A 12214-nucleotide genomic window follows, 5' to 3' on the forward strand; every position below is an offset into this window, starting at 1 on the left:
GTGTATAACACCTTACGAGTCATTACCATTACAGAACGCTCCTCTTTCCATCGCCCGGTGAGTTTAATGACATTTTTAATCAAATGAGCAAACATTACTCATTTCATGGTTGAGGTGGACAGTGAGTCAGGGAGTTTTTAAAAGCAGTTTGTGGAGAATTTCTTGGCAGCCTAAGGTGCAGATTATTAACACAGTTTAACACTCGTGCCCTTGTGAGTTTTTATCACCCCTGTCCTGCCCTGGTACCTGCCTGCCTAATCTTCCATTACAGGTGACCCCGCCTCCTCAGTTGAAGTTGACCCCGCCTCCTCAGTCGAAGTTGACCCCGCCTCCTCAGTTGAAGTTGACCCCGCCTCCTCAGTTGAAGTTGACCCCGCCTCCTCAGTTGAAGTTGACCCCGCCTCCTCAGTTGAAGTTGACCCCGACTCCATAGTTGAAGTTGATCCCGACTCCATAGTCGAAGTTGACCCCGCCTCCTCAGTTGAAGTTGACCCCGCCTCCTCAGTTGAAGTTGACCCCGCCTCCTCAGTTGAAGTTGACCCCGCCTCCTCAGTTGAAGTTGACCCCGACTCCATAGTTGAAGTTGATCCCGACTCCATAGTTGAAGTTGACCCCGCCTCCTCAGTTGAAGTTGACCCCGCCTCCTCAGTTGAAGTTGACCCCGCCTCCTCAGTTGAAGTTGACCCCGCCTCCTCAGTTGAAGTTGACCCCGACTCCATAGTTGAAGTTGATCCCGACTCCATAGTTGAAGTTGACCCCGCCTCCTCAGTTGAAGTTGACCCCGCCTCCTCAGTTGAAGTTGACCCCGACTCCATAGTTGAAGTTGACCCCGACTCCATAGTTGAAGTTGACCCCGCCTCCCCAGTTGTAGTTGACCCCGCCTCCTCAGTTGGAGCTGAACCAGCCTCCTCCTTAGTTCATTCTTCTGATCTGCGGAACTGTTACCTCAATGGTCAACTTTAGAGAGACTCGTCCCCTGAAATACAGTACTCAGATGATCAGATTATTATTTGAACCATACAAATGCACCAATTCTGGTCTTTGACATGGACTGTTCTTTCAAGTTTCCTTGTGACCCTGCTCCCTCAACCCAGCTGTGTGTTCATGGGCGAAATGCAGAGCTTGGAAACCGGTTGCTTTCCCTGCCCCAAAACGCGTAGTTCCCTCCTCTAACTCCCTGTTGCTGTGTGTAGTTCATTGATTTGTTTTTAACCCTGCGTGAACAAGAGCACCCCCCCCCCCCCCCCCCCCCCCTCCCTGCTTGTGTCGTGTTGGTATCCTGATTCATTAGACACCGGGGCACCACACTGTTGTCAGCAGAGTGAAAAGGGTTGTTTTGATTGAGACGTGAGCCATGTTCAAAGGAGACGCGCGCGCGCGAGAGAAGGAGCGGCGTATCATGTGATCACGACGCTCCGCCATGATGCCTAATTTACCTGTACCCAATTAAAACCCTAATGAAACCTGTCAATGGTCGGCACGCATCAGCACACCTGGAAGGGGCTGTGCTGCTTGTTACTGTGTGGAGCCGTCGGAGGGGGATGTGATATATTACAGCATATCTTCTTACCTCTCGCAGAAATAGAACTGCATCCAATTGGTCGCTCACTGAGGTGGAATATTATGCAAATTCCTAATAACGGGAGTACATGATTGAATTCCCTCACTCAGCATCCAGGCCCCTTGTGAGCGCACACACGCACCAACACACACACACACACACACTTTGGGGTTGGTAATACACACGCATGCACTCGTACACAGGTGGGATCAACACACACACGCACTCACTTTTCAAGCGGTAGTGCATGCAGTCATGCAGTGTTCATTAACCAGGTCTGTCAGTTAACATCCACTCTGTATTTAAACTGTCAAGTTTTTGAGCCGAGAAGGAAAACTGCTCTCTTTTCACAACCTGAGCTTGACAAAGAATACTTTATTATTTCCTCATTTCAGCCCATCAGGAGTCTTTTAACAGTTTTAACTGCTCATTTTTTATTTTTCTGTGGAAGGAGTCATTTTCAGAATTTCCTGATTGGAGTGGGATTGGGGGGGGGGGGATTGATAATGATAGCCTACGATGCCTCAAGGAGATTCTTCTTGGTGTCTTTTAGTTGGGATGGAGACGCCATTAGCCAAACAATTACACACAGTCCTTAGCTTAGAGAAAGTGAAACTAATCAAGGCTGTTTCAGGGAGCCGTCTCAATTAATGTACAAAAATAGAACACAGAAGTTGTTTCCTGGGCTGTAAACCACTTAAAGGCACCCTTGAGGAAAAAATAAAACAATTTCAGTGAAATTGTTCTGCCCCCCATTTGGATTGTTCCTTTTCAAATTGTTTTGCATTTGAAAGTGTTTCCTTGTATAGACTCAGGAAATCCACAACTTCCTGCAAAATCCCTTGCACACATTTGCGTCTTTGCCATTAATGGTTTCAACCAATTTGTGAAATCATAAGTTGTGCTATTACCGCACATCAGCAACTCTCTGGGAACTACAGAGAAGCTCTCTCTCTCCCTTTCAGCTCGGGGAAACTTAAAACCACACATCAAGACCACGCGCACTGTCAATCACGCCTTGGAGCAGAGTCTACAATGACAACACGTGTTGTCACGAGTGGTGGTTTGTCTCGAGTCAACCGCTCCTATAGGAGGGCTTCCAGGCGTTCTCTAATTGGGCTAATTCAGGGTCTATGAGCTCCAGGAGTAGCTGTCCTATCTGTTCCACTTTGTTTCCCACATTAACTCCCTCACTAACAAAGGGAGAACTCTTGGCATACAGAAGCCCATAACCACAGACAGAGAGACAGGGATGGGGGGAGAGAGCGAGAGAGATGGAGTGCTTGCGCCTTTGTTTTTCCCACGCACAAACCCATCTCCAATTACTCAGCCCCAGCATAGAGGATATGTAAAGCTTTGGTCTGCTTACATAACATGCTGCTGCTCCCTGTCTATTTTTAACAATACGGATGCAATCACAGAGAGAGATGCTCTTCCTACAGTGCTGTGGAACAAGTGCGGTGAAAGCAGGTCTCTCTCTCTTGCACTTTGTCGCTCTCTGTCTCTCTGTCTCGCTCTCTCTGCCTCCCTCGCTCTCTCTCTCTCCCTCTCTCTTCCCTCACAAAACTTGCGCTGCAGTGCATTGCTTAAAAACATACTGTCACTCATCCGCCCTGTCACTCTCTCGCTCTCTCTATCTCTCTGTCTCTCGCTCTCTGTCTCTCCCTCTCTCTATCAAACGCCCACCTCCTCGCTGTCACTCTTCTCGTTCATCTGCCTTTTTTTTTTGCTCATTCCTTCGTACTTCTACGCCATCCCTGTGATCTCTGATCAGAGTAGCTGAATTCTTGCATCCCCCCCCCAACACACACACACACACACACACACACACACACACACACACACACACACATACACACACACACACACACACACACACACACACACACACACACACACACACACACACACACACACACACACACACACCACCTGGTTCACATAGTCTGACACACAGTTTGAAGTTCATCACGTTCTCTCTCTTCCCCATCTCCAAAACCTTTTGGAAACCACGCACACTGACAAACAGATGCATACAATCACACACACACACCCTCCATCTGTTTGTTCACCGTTAGACTGACTGGCCATTTGACTTTCTCTATATTAAGCCGTCACCGGGCTGGGATACAGAAGTATAACGTCTCACGGCCACTGACAGGAAGGGAATGCAAGGGTCTCTGGAAGGACCCAAACATTGAAATGAGTGGCACAGAGTTAAGGGAGTTGTGTCCTCTACCTGAGGTGAATGTACTGATGCTGTTATATAACTTCATATCAAGATATACGATTTCATGATACATGATATATATATATATCATGTATATATATATGTGTATATATATATGTGTGTATATATATATATATATATATATATGTGTATATATATATATGTGTGTGTGTATATATATATATATATATATATATATATATATGTATATGTATATATTTATATATATGTGTATATATATGGATGTTTGTATGTGTGTATATATATATATATGTATGTATGTATGTATGTATGTGTATATATATATATATATGTATATATATATGTATATATATGTGTATATATATATATATATGTATATGTATATGTATGTATATATATATATATGTGGGTTCATATCAAATATTGTTTGATATATCGAGGATGATTCTAAACATTATTCTTTTAAAATTCAGAAAAAATAAATAAATCTGAAAGTACAATAGAGAACATAAACAGAGCACGCACCAGCACAGCTAAAACAACAAAATCCTGACAAAAACCAACTGAAGCATATCAATGCCTTCCTGTTTACAAAGGTCTTTAGCTGCAAATGTGATGCATTTAATATGGGGCCTGGGCACTGGCATTAATGCCCGGTCACAGTGGTCTGTCAATGACACCCTCCTAAGCCCACCAGCCCCACCCACCCAGATTCCTGCTGATTGCCCCCCTCCCCACCCACACAACATCACCAGCGCTCGCTGGGTATTAATTTCGCCGTGAGCCCCCCACCATATGTCAGTGATGGAGTCATCCGGCCGCTCCGAGGCTTGTTGTGACAGGTCAATTGAACGGACGGGGGGAGGGCTTATCTCCCTCTGTGTGGAGCACCTCCTCCCCCCTCTCTCCCCCCTGCTGTAGCACTTGACTCATCCACCCCCCCCCACCTCTGATCTGGACCAGGAGGTGTTGTTCCACAACCAACCACCCACGACCCCCCACGGTGATGGAGTTTGGTGGGGGGGGAGGGTGAGTCACCCTCTACGGCTGTGTCCCCCCTCTGGCGGCAGGGTCAGACCACGGAGTTGAAAGCAGAGCGGGGGGGGGGGGAGTTTTGTCAGTCATCTATAGAAACAGCTTGCCTTTGCGATCAAACTGCATTGGTCCAGTCTGTTTGCTTGCCCCCCCCCCCCCCCCCCCCTCAATGCATGGTCAGTTAGATCCATGACACACAACTGCTGATTGACGGGTTGAATGTCATTGAATAGCTCTCGCCCCTAGGAAAACAAACGGATCAGTTAAAGATTAAATAAAGGTTTTAGTCTGGTTTACAGCGGCTTCAATTTAGATGTCTTTCCAATTGGGAGATCAATTATGATTTATGAGTTTTTAATGTGGTGATAAGCCTGTGCAATCATAAAAAGAGAACTGGCTAAACATTGAGCTTTTTTCTTTTTATATATTGAAGCTCCATCGAAATGTTCCTTCCCAGAAAGACTTTGTGTGTACTATTAATAAGTGTTCCATCTTTGTATAGGGAAATGGTGGCGGGTAAAGACGTTTGGCAGAGATAATAAGCCTGTTAGTATACTGTCACACAGAAAAGCTTGAAGGATGGCTCCGCAGAAAAAACTTTACCAACTGCATAATCCCACTCTATTAGAATGTGTTCGCTCGCGCGCAAATTGGCATTTGCACGCACACGAACATATCAAGAATAGAAAAATAAAGCCTGTTTCATTCTACTTGTAATTTTGCCCTTTGCTTGTAAACGATTCTGTACCGGCTAGGCTTTGAGGATCCCAAGAGGTGGAGGAGTTGTTTGCTCCATTTCATACTCTATGCGTACAATACAAAAGTGCTGTGGAAGCCACTCACCCACATACTTTGTGAATTTCATTCAACCACTAAACCTGAGCCTTTTTATTCTCTCGTAGCAGGCTCTACAAATATTGACCTTAGTCACAGACTTGTGCACAAAGAGGAAGGTCAAGTAGTGCCTTTTCAAGTAGTATTCATCAATACCTTTAGCGTAAGCCTTTTTTTGGGAAATTAATGTGTGTACAAGTTCACCGTCTCCCCTGAACATGCAAGCAAAGAGAGCGCCGTACGATGCGACACATCACGTTTGCGCGTCCCTGAATCCTTTCCTACACACGTCGGCCTTGGTACGAGACCGATTGTTGTGGAATTATTGTCTATTTTGACACCTGAGTGAGGCTTTCATTTCCCTTTGAATCAAGCTTGTTTGGAACACCTGCGTGTGTTTGCTCTCCCCCATCTCCCCCTATTCCCCCCCACTCCCTGGTGCAAGCTGTCTGTCTCCTTTTCCCAGACTAATCAATTTCACAGGAGCTGTCATTAAGGCTAGAAAGGGGTTTGGCATTGCAGATGGCACAGCCTCTTCGAAAATGAGGCGGGATTATGAAAAGTGGCAGGTTTCAATCCCTTTATATTATTTCCACGCCATTAGGCCAGAGCTCCTCGGTCTGGGTCGTGTCACCAGGGGCCGTTTACACGGTGATTGTGCTGGGGCCGCAAAGAGAACACCTGTGTTTCCAGGGCCGTGGACGGGTGTTCCTCAAGGATTCATTTGACTTAAGCCCATGACCTAATTTGATTCAGCGTTGGCAGAGGTGACACTCGGCCGGCTCCAGGGACAGATGTGTTATTTTTGGCCGGTGCCGTCATGCCAGGTGCCACGTCCCGGCCCTCAAACCGGCCGGGCCGAGCAAGGGCTTCAGAGGGGCCCGCTTCAGGCTGGTGGCAGCGCGCACCTCATCAATATTTTAAAGCCAGACGCTTCATTTCAGAGTTAGGTTTCCTGTCGACTGGGGAGTTGTTGGCTTTTGCCGCCACGCTCCCAGTCAGAGGGGGAAAGCGCAGAAATACTTGGCAGGAAATGCTTTATTGATCGGTTAGCAGTGGAAAAGGTGGAAGCCAGGAGCTTACTTCAAACACTGCAACCTATTCCATGCTGGCTCCCATGCAGAGCGGGCCTCTGTAAACATAACCTGTCTGTCCCAGCTGCTCATTGACCTATTTTAAAAGCCCGGTAAAAAGGCCTCTTCCACTTGTTAAATTGGCCATTCCTGTTTTTGAAACCTGTATTGACTCTCTCCCTCGCTGTCTCTTGTCGTGTAGGAGTGCGGCGGCCCCCAGATGTGGATAAGTCTAACCACAGCGTCCACTACACCCTCCTCATCGCCTGTGTGCTGGTGGCCTTCGTCCTGGGCGCCTTTCTCTCCGGCTTCCTGGTCTCCTGCTACTGCAACCACACAGGCCACAAGACAAAGAGGCTGGCCAAGGATCCGGAGGCTCCCATCCCCCACGCCCTGTCCCTCCGCAGCCTGGCCAAGCTCAACGGCCTGCTGGATGGCCAGAACAAGGACGACAAGCTGGAGGTGTCCTCGCCCAAGATCTACAACTCCTTCTTCTCCAACAGCAAGGAGCACCACCATCCCCGGAGGAGCGGGCACCACGGGGTCACCATGGGCGACCTGGTGCACCCCCACCACCTGCACCACTCCTCGGAGCTGTCCGGCCTGCCCACGCCGGAATCCACGCCCGAGCTGCCAATCAAGAGCATGAAGGCCTTCAAGAACCAGTGGGAGCGGAACCAGAACTGCAACAACGCAAAGGAGCCCAAGTCGCACAACATGAGCTCCAGGCCCAGCTCCGCCCTGCTGCACCAGGCCAGCTACCCTTACTCCCATGGCCTGTCCAACGGGCAGGCACTGATGTGCGGACCCCTGCATCCGGAAGACCGCAAGATTCCTAACGTGGACCGCATTCTTTCCCAGCACCCCTACCCTTGCTATCCACAGAAGGTCATGGAAGTCACCTCCCTGGACGAGTTGCTGAAGCACATCCACGAGGCCAGCAGCAGCAGCAAGAACGCCCAGCTCATGAGCCCCTCCGGTCTGATGGCCAGCGGCGGCTTCGGCAGCAGCCAGCTGGCAGTGGCCACGCGTATCCAGCCCCAGATCCCGGAGACGGAGTCAGCGCCCTACTACAGCTCCTCCACGTTACCCCGGGACAGCCTCACCCGTCGCATGGACGTCCCGCCGGACATTCACTCTCACCACCAGTCCACGCTGGAGCGGAGGCACTCCTCCCAGAGGCACTCGCTCCTCGCCGCCGCCGCCAAGATGTCCAACGGAGGAGCAGGAGGTGGAGCAGGAGGAGGTGCGGGAGGAGGAGGAGGAGGAGGTGCAGGAGGAGGCGGAGGCATGATCCCGCGGCAGCACAGCTTCGGGCAGCGGAACGGCGGGCCGCACCAGCCCCCCCCCCTCCTGGCCCGGATGAACTCCACCGGGAGCGCGTGCGAGGTGCACTACCCCGTCATCCCCAACGGGTACCTGGCGCGGCAGCTCAGCTACAGCGGCGAGCAGCAGGAGGTAATGCACCGGGGGGCCATCGTGCGCCGGACCACCTCCCTCAAGCCCGACGTCCCGCCCAAGCCCCTGTTCATACCGGCCACCTCTCCGGTCAACCAGCAGGGAAAGTTCAACTACTGAGCTCCACGGAGGCGAACTTCTAAGACTATGGAGAAAGATTGTCCCTCCTGAATGTTCCCTTAGAAAACGGTTGAAATACAGACTGCTACAGAGAGGATTGGACGCGTGGCAGCCGTTTGCTATGTGGACAAGAAACCAAATTTGCTTTTTTTTCTCTTCTCTTTTGTCCAAACAAATATCTTTGTACCATATTGGTATTGCTCAGCTACTCGCTTATAAACCCTTGACAGACTAGTGTACCGTAATGCTGCCACACGATGAAAGGCTGCCAATATTCTCATTGTCCATTTAAAATGCAAGTTGCTCCTCTTTTTTCTTTATTTTTTAAACAATGGCCACAGGAGGGTCGGACAAAATATATTGACATCTTGAAGACTTGGAAGCTATGACCTCCTGCAATGCTGTTGAATTGGACTTTTGTTTTGCCTTTGCTTACTTTCTCAGATGTAGTGTTGATAACCAGCCCTGACTTCCCTGCCCTCCACCCTCAGATGTGTTTATAAGCTGGTGTATGTATATATGTGTGTGTTTATATCCACACGGTATATGTATACATATGCAGTACATGTAATGTGGGATGCAAGACATCTCCCCTAAAGGTAGTTTTGTTTCGGCCTCACTTTAGTCGTAGGCTATAAAAGAAGAAGAAGAAGAAAAACACTGGCCACAGTCCAATTCAGATGAGGACCGCGAAGGTCTAGGGAAAGCAAACATGTACTTCATCAACACATTCACAGCCTTGATAATGGCGATAATACGGAATGAGACGCTTCAATACAGACGGTCCTTTAATTTATTTTCTATGTTAATTATCCTTCCCCCCGCATACGAGATCAGCGCTGTCTAATCACGTTCCGTGGAGCTCTGAATGCATGCGTCACCACACCAGCTAATTGGCTAATTGGCATAGCATTCTAACCAATTAGGGAAGTCGGCAGGTGTTGTTAAGATGTTGTGTGCTTGGTTGCCATGTGATAAGATTTGCTCACGACTGGGCAAGATGGGTTGAGTTGCATACAAAAAAGTTTTTTTTTTTTTTACTGAATGTTAAAATGGTGCTCCGTAGCGTCTCCCGAATGGATACAAAGATATATATTTAAAAAAATGCCCAAAAAGGACTAGAGAAAACCTTGTATGCCGTGAAGGCACATGGACATTACATAGTATGGACTGCAGTTAGTAAAATTATTATTAACTTTGTGGTTATTGGTTGTAAATAAAGGAATAATTACTAGCCAAATTTTAACTGTATGTGTAAATGTGTGCCTTATTTAATATTGTATGTGATTAATGACACGGAGCTAAAAATGGCCACCACGCTATAGATGGTGTCTCATTTTATATGGTTGTCAACGTGTCATATCTATTGTATATTTGAAGACTTTCATTCCAAAACAATATATTAAACATTTGACAAAAAAAAGAAAAAAACAATCCCATCTTAATTTTTATAAAGTGATCGCTGCCGTCACTTTCTCACAGCAAGTTGTTCATCAGTTATTTTGATCTTTTGGCGAACAGATTAGTAAGAATAAAAGTAACGTACTCTTAGGTGCTGTCTTTCACATCAAATATCAGGTATTACTAATTTCCCATAGCGGATATTTTTGCGTTTTGGAATGTAATTCTTTACATGTGTCCACATCGCAAGTGTTTTCCTGCTTCCCAGGATGCCATCCTGAGGGGTAAGTGTGGGGAGGGTTTTGAAGCCATCCATCTGGTTTCACCAATTCACCGCTCAACGGGTTTTACCACTCGTGATTGCCATTGTATCTTTGTTTTGGCCTCATAGCGCTAGCTTCTGTTTAGGGTCTCTTTTTGTTTTTCTTGATTAATATCCAACTACAAAAATTATCAAATATACAACTTTTTTATTGCATGCTTGCTAAACAGATTTGTTGTTTTTGGCTCCAATCCTAAGAGAACATGCTTTAAAAAAAAAAAGATTATTTTTTTCATCTGATAGACATAGAAGTTCGAAAATACAATAGGTTTTCTTTGTGAAAATAAGACATTTTACTGTGTAGAATCGCTAAAGAAATTGTTTTGAGGACTTACATGGCATTTTGCAGTATGAATGAACAAGGACGCAAATTCAGCAATGCTCAACACCCAGAGTTACCAGCTCTGTGAAACTACAGTAAATCAAAGTCAAAATCGACGTGTGTTTAAAGAGTATGCACACATAACCCTGAAATAATCTCCCCCCCCCCCCCCCCCTCCCAATGAATGGGTCATCGTATATAGAGCTAGAGAGAAGAGCAAAGATCTGAGGGAGTCACTAGTTCGCTAAACATTCGTAGACGAGATGCATATAAGGGTCAGTAGAGCCAGCCCAGGAAATACATCCTGTCTCAGAACTCTGCTGTCACAGTGTCGGGCAAAGTTATTTTGGCCCTGGTGTGCTGAAAATTTCAATTACCGGAAATCAACAAGACAGCAATCTATAAGGAACTGCAATTGGGAGCCATTGATTGCTATGTCCTGGGGCTAAATTGACAAAGCACATCATTAACTAGTCAGTAATTGAGAGGAATAAATAGCCCTTGAGTCACTAGGACCTGGGCTGGGGTTGACTAAACCTAAGTTAGTGTGGAGTTACCAGACAATTACAAGAGTATAAAAATGTCAGCCGAATAACCCCAATTTAAGACAGACCATGAGATTGCTAAAGAGAAGTTTTGGCAGCTATCAGGCTTCAATGTGTTTTTGTATCAGTTGTCGAGTGAGATTGTGTGGGGAAAGGGAATGGATCGAAGCGAGGGAAATCTGTATTTGATTTCTTCTGGCTTGAGTGTAAATACATGCCATTGGGGTGGAGGATCAGTGATTCAGCAGTATGTTTTTTTTGTATGATTTCTAGTCTACACCTTCTGAGCTACTGTGAATCTGGACTCGCAGAAATATCATTGTATGTCTCTTATACTAGGAATAAATGACAATATAATACAAGTGTCGCTCTGTGTGTGAATATGTCTAGTTTACAAACAGCCATCTAGTCACTTCCCCTGGGCGCTTAGCTTTGTTTTTTTGATGTTACATTTTGTAAAAACAGTTCTCATATGACTGGTATTGGATACCTGTAGTAACTCCTAACACATATGGAGTGAGTTGGCTTGACTTCTGAGGACTTTGTGGAATCACAAATCTGTCAGATGTCGGATATCTTCCATTTCAAGGAACTGCGTAATGGGGAATTCCTTTTTTTGGTTCTGTAAAGGAAAGAAGCTGGTTGAAAACGGCATCAAAACCATTCACATCAGCGTTTGATGAGCTTTCTAAGGCAGAAAATGCCAATGAAATTAATTAGGCCGACACCCCTTGTACAGACAGGACTAAGTAACATAATTATGTTATTACATAATTAAGTTTTGTTGCTTTCATATACTTAATTTCTCCCTCTGGAAATGCCCTTTTATATTTTGGGGTTTTGATGAAAAATAAACTGCAGATATGATAGGAAATGTATGATTTCCTCTCAGTACGTGCTGTGCTCTGGCAGATTGGTGCTGGGGTTCATCTCAAGGCCTGGAATGTTCAGCTAATAAGGAAGAATAAGGCAACATCCATCTGCTGATGTATTGCTCTCCCCCAGTGTCCGATGGATAATTATTTATCAGGCGCTCATCAATCGATTGCGATGAAAAATATACAACAATTGCTTGACTCTAAACCGGAGCCCGTAGTCTAGCTAAACATTTCTCCTGAGAAGTAAACAAAACGTTTAACTTGGATATCGATGACCAATTAGAAGGAACCGGATAAAATACAATTCAGAGATACATATATTAACAGATGTAAATTTGCCAGGTAAAGATGTTCATTTTAAAGCATGTGAATTTGTCTGTTATCTAGTTCATTACAACATCTAAGAAGAACCATCTCCCAAAATACCTTCTCATGTTTTAGACGTTTTGACCA

At 46.1% G+C, this 12214-nt stretch overlaps 1 protein-coding gene across 1 annotated transcript in view; it reads left to right on the top strand.

The window, feature by feature from the left end:
- sema6cb (semaphorin 6Cb) overlaps positions 1–10721 on the top strand; it is a gene marked incomplete in the record, with an annotated part of 122742 nt that extends 112021 nt beyond the window's left edge. The window contains 1 exon segment of the mRNA XM_030370203.1: positions 6918–10721. Within this exon segment, the coding sequence (XP_030226063.1) occupies positions 6918–8293 (1376 nt within the window).
- Positions 10722–12214: the final 1493 nt, after the last annotated feature.

The sequence above is a fragment of the Gadus morhua genome, chromosome 11 (genome assembly GCF_902167405.1).
Source record: "Gadus morhua chromosome 11, gadMor3.0, whole genome shotgun sequence".
Lineage (NCBI taxonomy): Eukaryota > Metazoa > Chordata > Actinopteri > Gadiformes > Gadidae > Gadus > Gadus morhua.